Below are 22825 nucleotides of genomic sequence, written 5' to 3'. Positions count from 1 at the left end.
CCGCTTGGAGTCAGGAGAGAATAAGGCTGGCGGTCCCCCAGTGGGGTGAGGGGTGAGCATGTGGTTGGCAGCAGGAAAGCCAGCGTGGTGGGTGGCCTGTGTGTGTGTGTCTGGGGGGCAGATGAGGTCGGGGGTGGGGGCAAGACCTGGCACCATCCACGCCTGCAGCACTTTAAGCCCTGGGCCTGGCCCAGTAGCCAGGGTTGTGTGGTGGGGTCCAGCAGAGCTTCCTGTCCCTTAAATGCCTCCCGGGGACAACAAAGAAAGGGGCTGGGCATGGTGTCCAGGCCAGAGAGGCCAAGGTGGTGCTGCCTACATCTCCCCGGTGGGTGGCGGCAAGGTGACAGCGACCTGGGCTCAGGGCCTGGACAGTGCAGGGTCATGCCGTCTGCAGTCAAGTCGCTGGCGCCCTCTGGTGGCCACGGGGCGCAGTGCAGGCGAGGCCTCAGTGCCGCCCAGGACCCCAGAACAGTACCCACCTGGTTTGGGCCCTTCTCTTTATTCAGAAGCCCAGTGTGCCCCCAAAGGGTGCAGTCCTTTTCTAATGTTTTTTGAAAATCGTTGAGGCTGTTAAAAAATATCCATAGACAGATGTCAATAGCAGATAAAAGAGCAGTGGCAGGGGCTGGGGCTGGGAGTACTTAAAAAACCCATTGCTGTCAAGTTGATGCTTACTCATAGCAACCCTAGAGGACAGAGTAGAACTGCCCCAAAGGGTTTCCAAGGAGTGCCTGCCAGATTTGAATTGCTTACCTTTTGGTTAGCAGCTGAACTCAGCCACTATGCTACCAGAGTTTCCCTGGGGGTATTTGCTGTCCCCCAAACACCAGCCCTCCCAGTCTGATGACTCTGGGAGTGGTGGCTGGAATGCGACCTTCAGTCCTTGTCTTATAGGGACATTGGGCAGAGTGACCCCTGTGTGTGACAGGCGCTGTCCTGGCCTTCTTCCAAGGCTGCCCCTGAGACTCAGACATCAGTCCTGCTGGTAATGGGGAGATCCACCCTGCCCAGCTGTGGCTTCAGCCTCCTGCCCAGCAGCTCTGACCCTGGCCTTGCACTTCCCTGCCCCCCACAGGGACAGAGCACCAAGTCCTGGGAGCCCTCCATTTCTTGTGTGCCCCAAGCTGGGTCCAGCCAGGGCCGAGTCCCTCGGGTGATAACCAACGCCAGCTGGGCTTCCTGAGTGCTAGGGTGGGGGTGGGGACTCAGCCAAGGGTGTTCAGGTGCTGCTGACCTGGGCAGCCCTTCCACCTGGCAGCTCTGCTGTGGCCCACTGGCACCAGCAGGGGGCAGTGTGGCTCCAGGGAAGACAGTTGAGCAACGAAGGAAGGCTGAGCCGGCCTCTGTCCCTCCTCCTGTTGCCTCCCCATCCTCCTGGGCTTCCCACACTAGGCTGAGCTCGGCTTGGGTGGGTGCGGGGAGCCCTTCCTGCTGCCGCCCCATCTACTCCTCCAGAAATGGGGCCCATGCCTGCTTCGTGGCTCTCCAGCACCATCACAATGGACCCCCCCCCACCACATCCCTCCCAGAGCAGAGGGACCCCACCAGACATACAGCAGGGCCCCTTGGGTCTCCTTGACCTTCTTCCCTCAAAGCCACCAAGGTGGGTCAGGGTTCATTGAGAAGGGACTGCCTCAAGCCAGAAAGGGGGATTGCCAGGAGGAGGGGGCAGGTCTGCTGAGGCCATGGCCAGCGCAGGGGTGGTCCTGGATAGCCAGACCCATTCTTGTTCCCCTGGCTCGCAACCAGCCCCCACCCCCAAGGCTGACCTGTATGTGTGGGGGCCCTAGGGGTAAGGAGTCTGGGCTCACATTACGGTGTCTGCCAGGTGACTCTGCCCTCGGCCCAGCCCGGTTGCCCAGGTCCTGGCCAGCCACTATTAGGCGTAATGAGGTCCTGCGGAGCAGGATTGCCAGCATCAGGGGACACAGGTACAGGGCTGTAAGGAGGAAGGCCGCCAGGCAGGGGTGGCCACTGCAGATTCAAATGCGTATGGTTTCCAGCCTTGTTTATGCATTTTAACACCTCTCCCCCAGGCTAGGCTTTGAGGGTACTCTCCCCCATGATCACTCTTCCATGGGCAGGCTGCCATGGGACCAGGCAGCCCACTCACCTGGGACCCACACTGTGTCTGGCTGCCCACAGGGAGCTGGGTGCTGCGGGAGCAGGGTGAGCCTCAGAAGGAGCTCCAGGTTCCCTTGTAAAGGGGGCACACATGATGGGGGAACTAGGGGATTCTGGGAGGGGAGGGCTCCTTTTCGAAGGGACATTGGCTGGTGTGGGGGTGGTCTAGATGTGCCCCTGAAAGACTACGGGGCTCCCCTGTTTGGGTGCCATGGGGGCCCTGTGTCAGCCCCAGCCAGCGCAGCCCCTGGCCCTGCCCATCCACACTGGCGCCCTTGCCTCTCAATCAACATCAAGTGGACTGGTGATGAGCTGGGAGCACGGATCCCAAACAACAATATAAATCATACTAATGACTGCTCAGATGCCATGAGTTGTTGTCACAGAACCCACAGTCGGCCAGGCCCTCCACGCCATGTTTGATCTCACCCCGCAGCCCCTGGTGCTGGGGAAAGGGCCTGTCGGTCTCCTCCTGCAGCTCCATGTCTCTGCTGGTTTCTCTGATGGCTGGGGCCACACAGGGGCCTGAACCCTACAGCCCTCCCACTTGTCCCAAGGGGAGGGGATTGGCCTGCTAGGGGTGGGGGAGATACCGGGCTAATGGCCCCAGAGGCCACAGGCTACAGGACAGCAGATGTGGGTATTGGTGCGACCTAGAAAATAAATGAGTGGAGCAGGCAGAGGCCCAGGTTGCACCTGGACACACCTGAACAGAAGCCACAGGTGATTCAGGGGGAGAAGAGGGCCATTCCATAAGCCATGCTGGAAAAATCAGTTATTCCATATGGGAAAAACCAGGGCTCTATTTCACTCCACACCAAAAATAAATTCCCAATGAATTAAGAACTTAAATGTGGAAAGGAAAAGCTTTATGACTTTTTAGAAGAACATATGGGAACATATATTTAAGGCCTTGGAGTAGGAATGGATTTTTAGACAAGACACCAAAAACTCAAACCATAAAAAAGTAAAGATCAATGCATTTAAGTACACTAAGATTAAAAATGTCTGTGCATCAGTAGATAGCACAAAGTAGAAAGACAAGCTCATAACCAACACATGATCTAGAAAATTACCAACAATCCAATCAAAAAGTGGGCAAAGACATGGTCAGGCAATTCACTGAGGCCCAAATGGCCAATGAACATATGGAAAATGTTCCACGAGCCAGCCATCAAGGAAAGGCAACAATGAAGTTTGTGCTGATGAGGGCACGGAGGTGCACCATGGTGTTCCTCTTTGGAAGGAACTGGGCAATATCTAGTCCACCGAAGGTACCACGCCTGCAAACCACAATTTCACTCCCGGGAGGGGAACGTGTTCTGGAGAGATTGCTTGCACATGTGCCCTGGAGGCAGCGAGCACAGAAGCTTCTGCAGCTTTGCTCAGAAGGGGAAACACAGACCACCTGGATCCCCAGCAGTGGGAGGGAGAGTGTTGAACCTACTGGCAGGTGAGAAGACAACTAGAGCTTCTCCGTCCACGTTAGACATTGAAGCTGGATGTCGAAGTGTGACACGGAGCCCAAAGCTGAAGGATAACATGAACTCTGTGATGCAAATGACCTCAGTTTAAATGACACAACAATACTACCTGTCACTGATGGAAGAACACCGAATTCCTGGCTGTGGTCACCTCCCAAGGGAGGCCCGGGTGGGACTGAGGAGGGACAGAGAACCTCAACTCTGTCATGTTTACATGGGAGACACGGGGCGGGCACTCAGCCTTCCTCTGTCCTCTGAGTTAAATATGTTCTTGCAGGTATCACTGTACAGTCCACTGTTCCTGGGAGGGAGCAATGGGTGGATAACACACAGGCTGACCTGCAGGCAGGGGTTCTGGAGGCCCCATCTACCTTGTAGGAAGTGTGGGGTCCCAGGCTTGAGCTCACTGCTGGTGCCAGTGGCTACCTGGTCCTGGCACGTCCCCAGCACCTGCTGACCCTGCTCTGGCCATCCATCACTGGGGGCTGCTAAGGTGTGTGGTAGGGGGCTTTTGAGCCCTGACTGGTGTCATTTATGGGCACTTAGGTATCTTTTTTTATGTATCTATGTGTGTGCATGTGTCCATGTGTGTGCATGTGTATATGCATCCATGTGCATGTATGTGTGCACATGCGTATATGAAGGAGGCAGCCAACCCAGCTGGCGTGGGGTGTTTTCTTTTTGAACAAGTGCTCTCCCGCAGTAAGGCAGGAGCCAGCGGGAATGCTGAGGGTGCACTGAAGATGCGCCGCTTGTTGTGGTTGTTCTAATGGCTTTTACTGCATGGTGGCAGGGACAGGGCTGGCAGGCTGTAATGAAGTGGATTGATGACTTACTGGCCCATGGCCATTACAGAGCAATTGGACGGTGTATGACCAGAATGCCAACGGGTGACGTGCTGCAGCCGACAGACGGGGCTGCCGGGGGAGGGTGCAGCTCAGGCCCTGAGAGGACCCAGCATACCTGACCCGGCACCCTCCACGGACACACGCATATCCCTCCAGGGCGCTTCATGCCCAGGGTGTACGTGCAGACCACACACATGCATGGTCCACATGTGCAGATGGATGTCCGCCCCAGGGCATTTTGCACCCTCCACTGTGGGCCCACTGTGGCCACAAAGTGTGCACAGTCATGTCTGCACGTGCTCAGGCCTCCACAAGCTCAGGTGTGTATATGCTCAGGTGCTACAGTGCTCACCACTGCACCACACTCCCCGCCACATGTACACACACTTTATACACCTCACCATGTGGAGCCCCCACGCACAGCAGCACACACACACACATGCCCACATGCCTGAGACAGGTGCGGGGGAGACTCCAGGAGAGATGAAGCCCCAGGGAGATGACAGCTGTGCAGCCTGAGGGCCTGTGTGGCCTGGGGCAGGTCAAGGTCAGGCAGAGGGCCACCTCCCAGTCCTACACTGAGGGGGGCAGCATGGCATGGAGAACCTACTGTCCCAGGGATGTGAGTGGAATGGAGCACCTTTGCCAAGCTATGACCTGAGGCGGGACCCTCACAGAAAATGTGCTCCAGGGCAAATTAACCAGTAAGCACAGTTGATTTGGTGAACCCCAGGTGAAAGTGTACTACAGGTTACTAAGTTAGCACAATTAAGCCTGTTTGTACCTTGTTTATTGGGTAATCCAGCCCTGTCTGGGATCACTAGGGAGAGCCCGAGGAGGGCCTTGAGGCCCCAAGAAGCCAGGTAATGTGTTCCAGGTGCCTGACCAGCCAGTCTGACCCACAGCCTGGGCATGCCCTTCTGCACTTGCCTCCAGTGTTGTCACCAACTCGGGACACAGAAGGGGATGGGCCCCTAGATGGGAGGTGCTGACAAGGGGACACCGAGGATGGAGGTTGGTGTGCTGCGGGCCCCTCCCCACATGCTGTCCCCAACCCCCTCCACTGGCTGCCCCAAGAGCCAGCCAGGGCCACATCCTCCTCTCTACGGAAAGTCGCCATGAGCGTGGAGGCACGTGCAGGGACATCAATGACCAGGGGCTGCCGAGCAGAAAGGCCTCCCGGTCATGCGCAGACTGGAGTGTCGGGGCGGGGGGGGTGGGACCCTGAGACCCCACAGAGGAAGGGTGGGAGAGTGGACATGGGAGCCAGATATAGAGAGGCCACCAGACCCTCCGCCCACGGGATATGGGCTTCCAGGGATCCTCCCCTTCTCTTAACATCGTTGTCCAGTGTGGGGACACAGGAAAGAAAGGAATGTGGTTTCTTGTGGCTGCTATAACAGATGACCACAAATTGAGCAGCTTAGAACAACACAAATTTAATCTCCTCTAGCTCTGGATATTGGGTCTAGCAGGGTCTCATTGGCCTAACGTCCAGGTGTTGCAGGGTTGGCTCTTTGGAACTCCAGGGAGAACCCATTCTTGGCCTTCCAGTGTTTGCAGGCTCCAAGGCTTCGAGGCCAACAGTGACAGGTTGAGTCCTCATGTCCCATCTCCCTGACCTCTGCTCCGTCCTCAAATCTCCTCTGACCCACCTGCCCCCTCATTTAAGGACCCTTGGGTTCACAGTGGGTTCACCCCTATAGTCCAGGATCATCTTCCCACTCAGATTTGCACCATAAGCATGTCCACAGAGCCCCTTTGCCATGCAAGGGAGCGTCTTCATGGGCTCCGAGGACTTGGGCATCTCTGGGGCATCCTCCTGCTGACCACAGTGGGGGCAGCATCTCCCTGATGGCCAGGCTCATTGCAGCTCCAACACCCAGAGCACTGGTGACCCTCAGAACTCCAGGGATGCCTGGGCTGCCTGCATCCTGGTGACCAGCTGGCCTGGCTCGTAGCTTCCTCAATTCCCTTGGGTTCTCTCACTCCTGGAAACCGAGTGCTGATGAGCTGAGCCAGGCCCCTTGGGATGTGAGCCAGGCCATTCCAAGTGTGGCAGCCAGCCATGGCCCAGGGATCCCCTTTCTCTTGAGACAGGTGATCTGACTTAGCCCCTCACCACCCAGAGCACCATCACAGCACACAGCCCCCCCGCCTCAGGGGTCCCCCCAGGCCCTGACCGGCTTCCCTGCTCAGCTCCCTGTCCCAGTTCCCCTCTAATCCCACTGGGCTTGCTGGAGGCCCTCCCTCTCTGGCACCTGGTCACAGGCCCGCATCAAAGGCCTCTTCCCCCAGAGTTTCTCGTGGAGGAGCTCCATGGACCTGGGTGAAGACCAAGGGCCTGAACCCAAACAGAGCTGGTTCCCACCCCAGCCCTCCTGCTTCCTTGCTGTCATCTTGGACATGGCGCACCTCACGACCCTAAGTTTCCCCAGGTGGGAAGTGGGAGGTCCTGAGAAGCAGGTGTTGGCAGGCCCAGTAGTCTGTCCAGCTGCGTGAGCACTGCCATCAGTGTTTGCACACACCCTGCTCATGGGAATGGAGGACCCTCCACATTCCAGCAGTGGGAGCTGATGCAGGACAAACCCTGTCCATCTTGCAAATGGGACCCTCTCCGCGTCCTCAGGTGCAGTTCCCCTCGTGCCCCTGCAACACCAGTTCACCCACTCCCACCTGGGCCATCCATCATGCGCTCCAGCGCTCCCATCGTGCCTTATTAATGGCCATGTCAGCACCTTGCGCTGGCGGCCGGGTGTGATGGATGGGGAAGTGCCGTCACTGCCATCCATCCCGTGACCCTGTCCCTGTGTTGCTTGCTTAGGCGTCATGGGTGTGGGACGTGATAATGTGATATTGATCTATCCGGTGACAGGAATTTACTGCATCATTGAGGCTGTAACAAAGGCTACACTGACCCCTCCTACAGCCAGGAAGGGCTGCCTGGCCTCCTGCTCCACCACTGCCCGGAGGGGAGCCGGCCCAGAGAGCTCCACCCACCGAGGAGGGGAGCTGGGGGCTCAGCATCGTCTGTGAGCAGGGGTCTGCTCTGGCCCAGGAGGGTGCTAGAAGTGCCCCTCCTACAGCCATGACAGGACACACAGATCAGAGGCTGAAGGTGACCGTGCCCAAGTCCAACGCTGACTAAAGGTAGTCTCGCACATGCTGTCCTTGCCTCGCATCCCCCCGTCAGGCGCATACCCAACACCGGGTCCTGCCCCTCTGCCCACACGAGGGCAGAGCCAGTGCTGTGCCACTGCTTTTTCCTTCTTGCCAGAGGTTGGACACATGCCAGGGGCCGTGTCAGAGGTTGCAGGGGCCAGCACGAAGGGCTCCTGCTGGTCCAAGATAAGGCAGTTGGAGCATCTCAACCTCGCGTGATGATCCAGAATAACAGGAATCCCAGCTGAGCGGGAGTGACCAGGGCACGACACCTCACTGAAAATTGGCTGCTAGAAGCTCGTTGAAGAGCTCATTCCGCCTTTCCTACAGGAACAATTTCCAGGGTGAGTGTTCCTCTTCTAGAATTCCACTAATAACTGGAATGACACTAAGCCCCATCTTGGAGTCCCTAAGGAAGGAGCTGACCTGGTAGTGACTGTCCGGGGCCACACAGTGAGCACCCATGAAGAGCTGAGGGAGGTCTAGAAGGGTAGTCCGAATGAGTCCTCGCTCACAGACCTGCCTTGGTGTGTAAAGGGAGCACTGGCCCCACTGTACACTTAGTGCCTGGGATGTGGGGCAGGGGGTCCCGAGCCGTAGCAGGGGCAAGTGGACTGTCTTGGCTAAGGGGCCTGCAGGGAGATGTCCGCTTCTCCACAAGGCTGACAGCACAGCAAAGAGCTGCTCTGGATGGAATGGGGGCAGTGGGCAGATCAAGGTGCAGCGCACTAGGACCCTGACCCACACAGCATCAGCAGTGGGTGACGGAGGTGGGTGCTACATGGCACAAAGGGGTCATGCGTTCTGCGGGCCATGGGCCCTGTGGCTTTGTGGCTGCAGACGTCAGCTGCAGGGACGTGGCAACAAGGCCCTGCCGCTGTGCTCTGGGACCATTCCGCCTCCGTGCTGTCCTGGCCGCCAGAGTCTGAGCATCCTGGAGGCTGACCTTGGCTGGAGAATGCCCAGCAGCCTTGCTGAGCCACCTCAGACCGCCCTCCTCTGTGACGCAGACAAGGGGTCAGGCTGCACATAAGGTCACTGACCATGTCCTGGGGAGGGATCGGGGGAAAGGTGCACATGTCTGCCCATTCTCATGCTTTATAGGACATGCTTTCGTGCTTTGTGTGGCTGCTTTCTGGGATGATGGCCCAGGTGAGCAGCTGCCAGAGATCCTGGGCCAGCAAAGCTCGAGGTACTGACCACCTGGCCCTCTAGGAAGAAGCTTACCGGCCCTGCTCTGGAAGGCTCTCTCTGGCTCATGGCAGGATGGGCCCTGAGGCTCACAGCAGACAGCAGGGACCAGCAGGAAGCCGTGTCATCACTGCGTGGCCCCACCATATCCTCTGGTTACCTAAACCCAAAGCACGTCCCTGAGGCCTTGTTTGGGGAATTGAGGCATGGGTACCGGGGGAATGGTGGACAAAGGGAGGATGCAGCCCAACCCCAGGATGCACAGAGGTCCTAGATGGCCAGGGAATGTGGGCTTCTGAGAGGAGTGCGGCAACACACAGCTTGGCATGGGCGTGTGTGTACACATGTGCTCGTGTGTACATGCCTGCACTGCCCCCACGCAGGCACTGGACAGCAGCAGGAACGGGCGCTCCCTTCTCCAGGGGTCTTTATTCATCTCTCTTGGGGACTGCCGCTTGGGGGAGCCCCCCCCATTGCCTCAGGGACCTGCCCTAGGCAAGTCCCGACCCTATGGGACATTGCCGAGTGTCTTCACCAGGACACTTCTCCACTGTTGACGACGAGCTCACGACGTGCCTGGCATGGTGACACAGGAAGCTGCCCCACCTTCACCACTGACCATTCCCATTCCAACCCCAGGTCTCTGTTCTATTCTTTCTGAGCTGGGTCACTGAGTTTAAGGGGGGCTGCTTAGAAGCCCTGTGGGGCGCTGGGCAGTGCTCGGTATGAGCTGGAGGAATGCTCACTGTGAGGAGGGTGCTTAGCATGGAGAGGGTGCTGGGTTTGGGGGGCACTCAGCATGAGGGGTATGCCCGGTGTGGCTGGGCACCCACTCACCCTGCCTGGCCCAATGTCCATGCGCCAGCAGGTGGCCCCGCGTCCTGCGGGTAGAACTGGCGGAGCAGCTCCTTCTTGTTGATCTTCCCCATCAGGTTCCGAGGGATCTCCTCCACCAGCAGAAGCTCTGAGGGCACAGCGTACGGGGCCAGCACCCCCCTGCAAGGACAGCACAGTCAGAACAGGAACGTGCCCATGCCGAACAGCTGCCCTCCCAGAGATATGGCTGGAACACCCCTGCCTTCCAGGGATATCGGGGGGAGGGCAATGGGGCATCATACATCTGCAGGTCCCAGGCAGCTTCCTCCCCAGTGACCCGGAGCTGTCCCTACAGAGACCCACACACTAGAGGCTCTGGCTGCTGCAATGAGCCCGGGAACCAGGCCGGAGAAGAAGACGCAGGACTATCTGTATTTGCGGAGAACGTGCCCTCTTGGTAGAAAATCTTATGGAACCAACAGAAACCTACTAGAACTGACACAGGAGCTCAGCAAGATGGGGGACAACTCAGGGCAGAGTGAGGCCGGACAGGAACCCAACAGAGCTGAGTGATCTCTGAAAGTTAAGTTTCCCTCATGGTGTGTACCACCACAGGAAAGAGCGGGTACCCTCCCCTGACTCCGCTGAGCGGGCAGCACGGGTGTGAAGACAGCTCTTTACTTAGGAGAGGACACAGACTGTAAATGCTACCACACATTAAAAGAATTTTAAAAAGGTGGTCAAAGGATAAAAATCACTTACAAACCATTAAAAAAAAAAAAATCCCCCAAAGGGCAGTAAAAACATGGAAAGAAACACCACTAAGAAGCCAGCATCCAGGAACATGACAGGGGGCCACACAGCCAGGGGGCACTCCACCCTCCCCATAGACCCAGACAGGGACTTTGTCACTTCTGCCTCCTAGCCCACTGAGTGTGTGCAGCCACTGTGCCACCTGCCTGGTGCCATGCCCGGCTCTGGCAGGCGGCATCCCTGGCTCCAGTTCCTATGTTCCATGCCAGGGCCCTGCACCCTGACCACTGTGCCTCCAGCTCCCTCCTGCCCGCCAGGTCCTCTAGCCCAGCCCATGCCATAACGGAGGTGGATGAGGTGGATGCCACGTGCTGAGGGCCACGTGTCCCCTGCCCAGCTGTCTCTGAAGGGGTGAAGGCCAGTGTGAGTGACTTAAATGAGCATGACAGGGAGAGGGAAAAGGACCACGGGAGGAGAGGGCACCGGACTGGCACTTGGGAACAGTGAGATGAGGCCCTGGCACACCTGGCTGCCCCCCAGCACTCTGTCCACCTTCTCTTTCAACTTGGTCTCTCTCTCTCCCCAAGGAGGGAAAGGTTATCACTACAGAGGCTACTGCCAATTGGTGACAAGAAGATGAAGAGATTAGTAACACAACAATGATATATCTTGTGACCAACAAAGTGATTTTTCCAAATGCTTCCATACAACGCCTCCGCAAGCCACCTGTCTCTGCTGGGCCAGCAGTAGGCTCCCTGGCTTACAAGGGTGACAACACTGGCCCACACCGCCGAGGAGGCTGACCTGGGGAGGGAGGCTAACTTCTTAGAGCCCCCAGGCTGCCAATAAAAATCATGTCACAGAAACACATTCAGTTACATGGGAGAACTCCCAGCAGATTTCCAAAGAGCATAGAGCCCTATGAGATAGGTATGGGATGGCCTGGTGGATCTTTTCTCCCATGTCCTACTTTCCGGGATATTTTCTTGACTTTTTTCTTCCAATCTTCCTATGAAGCTTATTTTGGCTTTTACATATTTTATCTTTTTAATGGAGGTATAATTTACACACAGACTATAAGTGTACGGTTTGATAAGGGGTGTGGGTGTGTGTATCAATTTAAAAAAACAAAAAAACCCTCGTATTGAAGTGAATCCTGTCAGGTAACCAGCACCACCAAGAAACAGAACTTTACTGGGATCCTAGAGATAATCCTGGGTCCTCCCAGTCATTGCCCAAGTCCCAGCGAAACCAGGGTCTTGACCTTTAAGAACTGGATTCGCTCTGCCTGTGTGATACGAAATAGACGTGGTGGAGTGGACACCTGGCCTTTTTCCTGGTCACAGGAGGAGCCATGCAGCATTAAGTACGAGATCACCTGGTGTTTGTCTGGCTAGCTTCTTTTTACCAGATTGAGGAATTTTCCTTTTTTTTGTAATCTGCTGAGAATTTTTGTTATAAATGGGAGAATTCTGCAGATCCTTCTCTGTCTATTGAGATGATCATATGGCTTTTCTCCTCTATTTTGTAAATACATTGAATTACACTGACTGGCTTTTGAATGTTATATTAACCTTGGATTCCTGGCTTAAGCACCACTAGGCCATGATATCTTTTTCATTAACTGATTTAATTTCTATTACTTTGTTAAGGACTTTCGTGACTATGTTCAAAAGGGATACTGGTCCACGTCCAGTATTTTGCAATATCCTGGTTAGGTTTTGTTATCGGTAATGCTGGCCTCATAGAGTAAGTTGGGAAATATCCCCTCCTTCTCTATTTATTAAAGACTTTTCTGTAGGTTTGGTTTTATTTCTTCTTTAAATGTTCGATAGGATTTACCGGGGAGGCCTTTTGGACCTGGTATTTTCTTCAGAAGAGTGCTTTTAATGTGAATTCCATAGATACAGAGCTATTCAGGTTTTCTAGTTTTTGTTAGTTTTGGTAATTTGTGTCTTTCAAGGAATTTGTCCACTGCATCTAAATTGCTGAATTTATTGGATGAAGTGGCTCATAAGAGCCCATATAATCTGCTATTGACTGTAGGATCTACTGTGATGCTGCTTCTTTCATCTCTGGCACCTGCGGTCTGTGTTTTCTCTCCTCTTTTCCTGATCGGTCCACAGGCCCATTTTCAGGCAGATATACAAGCACAGCAGCCTTGTCCTGGGAGGGGCAGAGCAGGCAGGGCTCAGGCCCTTGGGGATGAGGGCCTGGTCACTCCTCAGCAAGCAGCTTGGTTAAGCGAGGAATGACTCCACAGTGAGGGGATTTGGGATGGCTGGTGGAGAAGTGGGATGATAGGATTATTTAAGGACTGGAGATCAACTGCAGCAGTGAGGGCTAATCCTCTTCTTGTTAGTTTCCTGGAGGGGCAATTCCCGGGTGGGTGGTAGACCTGAAGGTGCTAATGGAGAGACAGCAGGTGTGTGGTGTGGTCTCCAGACCCATCAGGGCCCCCACCCTCCTAGGTGCAGGAATGCCCCTCCCTGGTACTGCCCTGGTGTCAGGTTATGCCATCCTGGGGGTGGCCCATGGCATTGAGTGGCTAGGGGACACAAAGTCCTGGCCTGTTACAACCTGGGATGGTGTGGAGGGCCGCCAGCCCTGAGCCCACAGAACTGGCCCATTACAACCTGGGACAGCACGAAGCGCTACTGTAGCCCTGAGACCCGCAGCGTTGTCTCAGGCCCCAGTGGTGGCTGCACTGCCAGCCAGATTCCCCTGCCCAGGACTGTTCCTCTCATCCTTACAGGTTAGCCCCTAGAGTGCCTGTTAAGTCCTCTGCTCACAGTGCTCTGTCTTGGGGTCATCTCACACCCATATCCTAAGCCAAAAGTGTGTACATACACCCTGCCAGATGAGGCCAGGCCCAGCTCTTCTCTGAGAAGCAGAAAGCAGCACCTCGAGCACTGCACTGAGAACCAGAAACTGAGTCCCTGTGGGCAATGACCTGAGGACGAGCAAGGTTCATGTGTGATGGACCTGAACACCTGGAGACCTGCTGTCTGAGGGACTCTCAAGATGAGAGCTCTCAGCACAGGATACACATCTTTCTTTAAAATAATAATAATAATAGTTGTTTAATCAAAGCAGCAACCGGCCAACTAGAATCCTCCTTGCCTTTGTTAAACTGTCGTCTTCCAACTGTGATTTTGCAAATCCGGGGGAATCTTTAATTGCCCAGCTGTGCTGCCCCTGATGAAACACGGATCCCTACTGTTTGTGAAATCATGTTGGACGAGCCAAAAATATCTCAAGAGCTAAGGAGAAGGAGGCAAACCAGGGTGGAAGGGTGGCATGGGGGGGAGGGGGAGCAAGGAGACATCCTGGGTTAAGTAAAAAGAATTTGAGAGGATATTTGTTATAAGAAAAGCTAGAAGCTTCCTTGCCAAGCTCAGCACCACAGCTTTGATGCTTCCAGTGAATTCCTCTCTCCGGGACTGTTTGTCCTATCAGCATTATGACGAGGATAAGACAGTTGCGTTGGTCCTGGAGAGACCCTCAGGTACCTGGCTCAGGGAGGAGGGTGCTGTGAACCCCTCAGATGCATCAGAAACCACCTGGGCCAAGACAGGGTAGGAGGAAAGGCACTTTGGGGGAAGGCTGGGGTGACGTAAAGGAGAGCAGACAGAAGGCAGAGTGAGGATGGACAGGACAGCCTGCAGCTGGTGAGGGGAGGACAGAAAGGCTCAGCCTGGGGCCCAGCATGAGGAAGGGGCTCTTGGTTTATTGCTCTGGAGGAGCAATAAATTCTCCAGTCATCAATGGGGGAAAGAGGCAAGGGATGTTCAGGGGTCTTTGTGAAGCCTCACAGGAGGTGTGCGATGGGGAAGGGAGGTGGTTCTGGGGGGAGGATGCAGAAGAGAAGTTGCTGACAGGGCCCCGGGCTCTGCCTCCCCCAGTCAGGTCTTTGGAGCAGAGGGACGAACAGGCCTGCACTGACCCACCAGGTGAAGGGGAAGAGGAGGGTGTCGGGTCATGTGGGAGCCCTGCAGGTGCTCCACGGCCTGCCGGCCACTTTGGATCCACTCACAGTCACAGCCCCACCCATCTAGCAGCACCTGGCCTCACTCCTCTTTGGAATTTCTAAAACCAACAGACTCACTGGCTGACCTAAGAGGCCTGTCTGTGAACACACTTTCCTGTGACCTCAGGGTGCTGCCTTCAGATCTCACCCCAAGATTGAGCAATGGGAGGGTGAGTGACCCTCACACACGTAACTGTTTGTGCTTATACCAATTAGTGGCAGAATGGGAATGGGCTACTGGCTCTGCATTTGAGTGACCAGTGTTTCATTCAAGCCATCTGCAGGGGGCAAGAGATCGTGTCCTTCAGTGCTCCTACCTTGCCCGGCCCTTCCAGCCCCTCACCTCACATGCCTGAGAGAGTACACCCACAGCCAAGGTCAGCCCACCCCTCACCCGTCCCCACCTACAGGCAAGATCAGCCCACCCCTCACCCGTCCTCACCTACAGGCAAGGTCAGCCTACCCCTCACCCGTCCCCACCTACAGGCAAGATCAGCCCACCCCTCACCCGTCCCCACCTACAGGCAAGGACAGCCCACCCCTCACCCGTCCTCACGTACAGGCAAGATCAGCCCACCCCTCACCCGTGCTCACGTACAGGCAAGATCAGCCCACCCCTCACCTATCCTCACCTACAGGCAAGGTCAGCCCACCCCTCACCTGTCCTCACCTACAGGCAAGATCAGCCCACCCCTCACCCATCCTTCACATAGAATAAGGAACCGTCCACCCCCTCACTCATCTCCCATTCCATCTACCCCTTGCCTGTCCTCAACCAGACCCAGACTGTTCAATGCTCGCCTGTCCCCTCCCCCCTCCTTACTTTGCCCACTCTCGGAGTTGCTGCTGCGATAGTGAGTGTCCGTCACGAAGGGTCACCACAGCAGTGACCCGTTGGCCCCATGTCATGTCAGGAACTCCAATCACAGCCACATCTGTGGGCAGAAGTACAGGTGAGGCCGTGGGAAGCTCCTTGGAGGACAGAAGGTGTGGGGAGCACCTTCACAATACAGGGTGCAGGGAGTGTGGACCTGGGCAGAGCCTGCAGTGGCTGACCACACCAGAGCTGCCGGCCGCCCTGCCCAGGCCTGTGGGCTCCCACTGGAGACTTCTGACAACACACAGACATGAGCGTGGCTGGAGTGGTCAAGGGCACGGGGCTGCGCAGTGGTGCTTCTGCTGGGTGCTACCTCACTCTGGCCTCTCCCTCATCTGCCATGGGGATGAGCTGGACTCAATGCCTCCAGGGTGCTTGCAGCCTGGACTCCCAGGCAGCACCCATGGGCCTTTCCTGGCTTCCTTGGACACTGGGTAGGCTGCTCACCTGTGATGCTGGGGTGGGCCAGCAGGTGCCGCTCAATCTCCAGGGCACTGAGCTTGTAGCTACCGCTCTTGATGATGTCCACTGATGTCCGCCCTCGGATCCAGTACCTGCCATCCTTGAACACGGCCGTATCGCCTGGAGAAAGACGGACGCAGGTGACACTCCTCCATGACAACTCTAATACCACAGAGTAGATGAATAGGGAGGCTTCACTCCTGAACATCTGGCTCCCGTGGTCACCCACATGAGCCCGAGGCTGGTCTGTCCTGGGCTGTGTGGGGCCCTGACAGCCCTGAGAGGACAGGCACCAAGGGGCACATGGCGTCTGCCCATCTCCCCAGCAGTAGCAGCTCCACTCTGGGGTCACATATGGGTGGAGGTCCTGTGGCCCTTGCCTCCCTGACCACAGTGGTCTGGTTAGCAGGGCCTGGGAGCCATCCAATGCCATGACCACTTGCTGGATGGCCTGGTGACATGGTCTGTAGTCCTCAGTGACATCTTCAGTGATGTCCTAGGCTAGAGTCCTCAGTGGCATGCTCAGTGAGTGTCCTCACCAACATCTTCAATGATGTGCTCACTGACAGTCCTCACCGATGCCTTCAGGGACGTGCTAAGTGAGCATCCTCACCAATGCCCTCAGTGAGCACCCTATGATGGTTAGTAGGGTCATGCAGCACGCGTGTGTGTGACGTTTTTACAACAGGACAATGAACATACAGTGCATGGGCTCTGAGCTCAATGCCCGGTGACCTGATACCACACACAGGGGTTCTTCCTGGGCGTGTCCCCACAAGTGAGTAGCAGTGTAAATGAAATCCTAAAAGGAAGGACAGGAAGCAGGAACCCACCCTCGGCAAATGATGGGGCTCTGGGGGCCACTATGGCCAGTCTGCCCCAGTGCTGCCCCCTTCCATGCATTCACCTCAGGTCCACAGACAAGTCTCAGCCCAAATAGTGGGAAGAAGTCTATTCCTGCATAGCAGTCCACCAGCAAAGTGAACGGAATCATCAGGGTTTACAGAATCTGCAGACCCAGCTTCCTGTCTGACTGGCAAGATAAACATGGCCTAGAGCAGGGAACAGGCTGGTCATCAGTGGCACAGTTGCATGCAGACCCGACAGTCTGTAAAGATGGAGATGGTCTGGGAGGTCCTGGGCGTGCACCCTGTCCTGCGTGGCACCAGGTTGCCACGTCCAGGAATCTCAAACAAGGTGCACAAACCTAGATCTCTCCTAACGCTTCCAGGTCATTCTGACTCACAGCCAACTTCTCGCCTCTGGTCCACATGCTGTGCACTGCAGCCCTCCACGCCACCCCTCTGTGGGTACAGCCTCTCCAGACACACACTGATTCTTTCTGAAGCAGCTCTGGGGCACATTATGCCCAATAAAACATCACCAACCATGTAAACAGCGGAGTGAAAGAAGCCCACATGTCTACGGTCAACAGACTTCCAACTAGGGTTCTAGTTCACATGGTGGGGAAAGGGCAGTCTTTCAACAAATGGTACTGTGACAACTGGATCTCCACACACAAAGGAACAAAGCTGGACCCCTACCTCACACCATACATGAAAATTAAGTCAAAATGGATTAAGCACCTAAATGTAGGAACTAAAACCATAAAACTCTTAGAAGAAAACATAGGGGTAGTGCTTTGGGACCTAGTTTTAACAATGGATTCTTAGATATGACACCAAAAAGTGCAAGCGACAATAGTCAAAAGGTAGAAATAACCCAGTATCCATCACCAGATGAATGGATAAACAAAATGTGATATATACATACAGTGGAATATTACTCAGCAATAAAGAGAAATGAAGTCCTGATACATGCTACCACATGGATGAACCTTGAAAACATGATGCCAAGTGAAATAATTAGTCAGTCACAAAAGGACAAATGTTGTATGATTCCACTTATATATTTAGAATAGGCAAATGCAGAGAGATCGAAGTTTATGGGGTGTCACTGTTTAGGAAGCACTTTGTTAATGGTGATGGAAAACTTGTCAACAGATAATGGTGATAGTGGCACAACATAATTAATGCAATAGGTGTCACTGAATCATACGTGCAAAAAACGATGAATTGGCAAATGCTGTGTTATATATATTACAACAATAAAAAGGTGGGGAGGGAGAGCAAACTATGAATATGGGACCTGCATTCCCAGTGCAGGAGGCTGGTTTATGGTGCAAGGGTGTGTGTGAGTGTGTGACCACATGTGGGCAAGTGTGCATACGAGCATGTGTGTATGTGAGCACCTGTGAGGATGTGTGCACACGTGAGTGTATGCGGCATGTGTGGGCACGTGTGGGATTGTGTGAGCATACGTGCAGGTGTGTGTGAGCAAGTGTGGGCACGTGAGTGTGAGTGTGTGGGCAGATGTGGGCTACACACCCATCCACACTTCTGAAGCAGCGTCAATGCTTCATCTGCCCGTGGTCATCCCACACTTCACGCCAGGCTATCAGCTGAAATAAATCATAAATATTTCATCGCCCATCACAGCCGACTGGGGAAGGCACCATCCATCATGGCACTCCTCGGGACCAGCCACGGCCCCACGCTTTCCAGTCTGTTAAACAAGATTGATGCTAAGCGTGTGGCCCGGGAAGGCAGGAGGGGCCCTGATGCCACAGAGGGTGGGAGAGCTCCGGTTCGAGCTCCTGCTTTCTCTGGAGAGTGAGAGGACACGCAGAGACCCCCATTCGCCTCTCTAGCTAGGCCACGACAGTGGTCGAAGGCTGGAGCTGCTCCAGCCAGGGCACCCCTAGTGGAGGGCAAACACACACTAACATGCTGTGACTGTGGCTCAGCATGCCAGGCACCAAGAGGCCACTGCCTTAGACCAGCTGCACAGTCATCCTAAACCCCACGGGCGGTGCAGGGATGGGCCAGAGGCCCCCCTCTCAGAGCCCAGGATCCATGACCTCCTCCAATCACAGTAGAAATCAGGGTCCTGAGAGGAGTGGCCGTGCACCCCCTTGATCTGGGTAGGGGGGTCTTGGTTCCACGTTTGTAAACAATTCCACAATTCAACACAGACATGTAAAATGCAAAACTATAGACTTTTAGAAGAAGACATAGGATTGCAGGAGAAAGGTCTTTGGGACCTAGGGCTAGGCAGAAAGTTCTTAGACTTGACACCAAAAGTATGAGCCATAAAAGGGAAAATGGTTAAACTAGACCTCATCAAAATTGAGAACTTTTGCTGTCTGAAAGACTCTGGGAAGAGGATGAAAAGACAAGCTACAGACTGGGAGAAATATTTGCAAACAACATCTGACAAAGGACTAGTATCTAGAATGTGTGAAGAACTCTCAAAACACAACAGTAAACACACACACATACACACACACATCCCATTAGAACATGGGCAAAGATATGAAGAGGCATTTCACTGAAGAGAATACACACGTGGCAAAAAAGCACATGAGAAGAGTTCAACATCAGTAGCCATTAGGGAAATACAAGGTAAAAAACCACAACGAAATACCACCACACACTCATCAGAGTGGTTAAAATAAAAAACAGTGGTAACACCAAATGCTGGTGAGGATGCAGAAAAACGGGACGTTTTGTACATTGCTGGTGTATAAAATGGTACAGCCATTCTGGAAGAGAGTGTGGCAGTTTCTTTTTAAAAGCAAACATGCAATTATACCACCAGCAACTGCACCTCTGGGCATTTATCCCAGAGAAATGAAAACATGTTCACAGAAACCCGCACACAGACATTCACAGCAGCTTTATTGTAAATTGCCCAAACCTGAAAACAATCCACACGTCCTTCAATGCTGAGTGGACAAACTGTGGTGTGTCCATAGCACGGAACACTACTGTGCAACGAAAAGGAGAGAACTATCTCCAGGGAGTTCTGTGAGTGAAAAAAGCCAAGCCCCAAAGATGACGTACTGTATGATTCCAATTACATCACACTCTTGAGATGACGAATCACAGGGATGCAGAACGGAGGAGTGGTTGTCGGGGGCTAGCGGTGGGGTGGGAGGTGGTGGGTCTGGGTGCAAAGGAATAGCACAGGGGAGCCTTGTGGTGCTGAATAAGACTGTGGTGGTGGTCATATGGATCTACATGTGAGACAACATGGCAGAGAGCTACACACATGCACACTCACATGCACAGACACGTCCACACGTGCACACACACCACACACATACACACAAGTGTATGCAGAACTGATGGCATCTGAGCAGGCGCTGTGGACTACATGATGTCTGCTCCCTGCCGCTGACACGGCACTGTGGTGCTCTGAGACACCAACACTGGGGGACCGGCGGTGAAAGGTACACGGGACCTCCCTGTACTAGATCTGCACCTTCCTGTGACTCCGTCGTCGCTTGAAAACAGGAAGTTTTATGGAGTGCTTTCCTTTCTCAGGCTCCTGGAGCACCGGCCCTCCCCAGGTGTGGGCTTACCACACACGTAAGTCATGGCAACATCTGCAACAGATTATAATTAAGCAATAATTTTTTAAAGAAAGAATTTGTATTAACCAAATTTATGACGATGAGAAACAAACGTTGCAGACAAACGTGGAGAAATTGCACATTAGGATGCGAATCACTGCCATTCTGCTTGCACGTCCCATTGCTTGGTGCTCAGGTGTGGGTCTGTTTCATGTGCAGACACTCCTGTGCCCAGGAAGCACCTGTGCCACTGGAGACATTGGTGCGGGGGTCTCCTTCCAACCCTCGACCTGCTGTGTATGGTCACCAGTGCCGCACAGACCCCTCAAGAGGCCCTGGAGGTGGGGGTGTGCAGAGGTGGGAGTGGCCCGGGCAACTGTCTTCACCCATCCTGACTCAGCTGCTGTGGGCGGCCTCACAGGCCATGCTGGCACCTGTGCCAGCACCCAGGACTCGCCTAGACCTGTCTCCTTGCCAGGGGTGGGGCTGGCCCATCCCCACCTGCAGAGTGGTCCCCAGATTCAGCCTTGGGGAACTCATGTGTCCTCTCTCTCTGTGGTTTCCTGAGCCCATAGACGGGAAGGGCCAGGTGTCCCCTGCTGGCCACTCACGTGACGTGCTCCTCCAGCAGGAAGGCCAGCAGTGGGAGGGATGCCATGAGGTTCCCGTCTCAACATCCGGTGCCTTGCCCCAGCCCAGTCCCACACTGCCTACAGAATGCCATGGAGGTCTGGAACTGGACACCTTCTGGTGGGCTCCTGCTCTTGTCTCTAGGCCTCCGGGTGGGTTTTCTCTGCCAACTCATGGAGTGTTCTGGGGGCCACACGTGCCCAGTAGAGGGTCTGTGTCTGTCTCAACAGGGGATCTGTGGTCTGCTTCTCCTGGACCCAGTCCATCACAGGGCCGAGGGCCTCAGAGCTGACTTTCAACAGCACCCCTGGCGAAGTCTCACTGAGGCACAAACAAGGGCTTCAATACTCCAGCACCACATGGCCTCATGGCTCCAGAGAGGGTCACTTCTAAGACACAGTGCTACTCGAAAACACACATCAAGCGGTGAAGTGACTGTTACTTTGTTTACAATGCGGTGACCGAAATGCCTCGTACCGGAGCTGGAACCTCCATTACTAAGATTCTTGTTTCCTCTGATCTGCAGCGCAATCAGGGAGCTTTAGTCTGACAGATACAATGCAGCTATCGATGAAATCTCATTCCATGGAGCTTGGATACACCAATTTGAGAAGGATTCAGGCACCATGTTCAAATCCAGGGCACTTCTTTTCTCAGCTCAAATCTGTAATTGAAAACACATCACCTGCTGCTCGGACCTTCATTTCTAGAGAAGTGGTGAGAAATAGCTCCTGGGGCCCATCTTGGGAAAGCCCAAGTTCTAGAAGGGACAGTTTTCTCTCTGCATGCTGACGTGACACCCCCCCTCAGCCCTGACCAATTCTGAGAAGGGGACACACCTGTACTGGCTCTCGCCCACACACTAGAAGAGCCAGAGGCTGCAGGTACCCGTGGGTTCCACTCCGACCACCTCTGCTCTTGCCGGCCGCCACGAGAAGAGGCAGCATCCTGACGCTGCTGGCATCCTGTGCTGGCTCTGGAGACAGGTCACATGGCCCCACTTCACCCCAACGGAGTTTCTCCACCATGGCGTCTACCACAAACCCCCACAGCCCCGTGAGTTAGACACAGGACCCCCACCGAGGAGACACAGAGGTCAGATGATACGAAGTCATTCCCACTGCCCTGGATTGATGGTCACCTGTAGCCTTCACTGACACTCTACATCAGCTCCCTTACTTTCTCAGGATGATTGATCCATTGAAATAAAAGTGCTCCTTGAAAGAGAAACTTATCAGGACAGCCATGAATGAGTCGCCTGGGTGAGAAGTGAATGGAACAAACCATATGCCCATGTGTCGGCAAGTCTGCCATCTTGCAAAGTGTTATTACAAGGCCTGCTTCACACCAAAAGTGTGAACTTCAATGTAGAATTGTTTATAACAGTTAACAAAGCTTATTAACGAAAAATGAGAAGGAAGAAAAGCAAACGAAGAGACAAAAGTCACGCAGAGCATCCCCCAGAAGCAGCAGTCAGTGTTTCTGTACTTTGCACGTATAAATCTAAACACGGACACACACCTGTGCGGCATACAAACATGGCACAAGCACACAGGACACCCACAACATGCACATACACATACACACACTCCCCAGCAGGAGTTCCCTTCATCTCATTAAATATTCTTCAAGATGTGAGTTAGATGGCTCACAATATTCCACTGTACAGGTGATTGTATTTACCATCCTGCACTGTTGAACAACCGTTGCCAGTGTCTCACTTTTATAAGTAATACCGCAATGAACATCTTTATGCCTCAATGTTGGAACACTTCTGGGTGTTTTCTTTGGCTATATTCCTAGAAAAAAAATTCTTGATACACAATTCTACCCACAGTGTAGAGACATATCTGTCTCGCTGCCATTAAGCCTCAACTTCTTAAGAATCTTTGCCAACCCGGTGAAAAGAAGTTTCCAAGTGTACCCCTTTCATCATGAGGGAAGTGAAACATTTTCCATACATATACATATTTTTGTCAATTGCACTTCTCTTTTGCAAATGTTTTGCCTCTGCCTATTTATTCCATGGGG

General features: G+C 54.1%; 1 protein-coding gene across 5 annotated transcripts in view; it reads right to left on the bottom strand.

Annotated features, from left to right (window-relative positions):
• Positions 1-5871: 5871 nt before the first annotated feature.
• The window catches only part of ACSF3 (acyl-CoA synthetase family member 3), a 58744-nt gene continuing 41790 nt past the window's right edge, over positions 5872-22825 (bottom strand). The window contains exons 8-11 of one of the 5 annotated variants that reach the window (XM_049864159.1): positions 15733-15867; positions 15232-15343; positions 9647-9805; positions 5872-7942 (exon numbers count right to left, since the gene is read on the bottom strand). In XM_049864159.1, coding sequence (XP_049720116.1) covers positions 7909-7942; positions 9647-9805; positions 15232-15343; positions 15733-15867 — 440 coding nt within the window. In that variant the 3' untranslated portion in view covers positions 5872-7908. The other 4 variants (XM_049864158.1, XM_049864160.1, XM_049864162.1 and 1 more) reach the window with 4 other exon arrangements.

The sequence above is a fragment of the Elephas maximus genome, chromosome 21 (genome assembly GCF_024166365.1).
Source record: "Elephas maximus indicus isolate mEleMax1 chromosome 21, mEleMax1 primary haplotype, whole genome shotgun sequence".
Lineage (NCBI taxonomy): Eukaryota > Metazoa > Chordata > Mammalia > Proboscidea > Elephantidae > Elephas > Elephas maximus.
The sequence above is the reverse complement of the archived record's forward strand: the minus strand, read 5'-3'. Positions and strand labels throughout refer to the sequence as shown.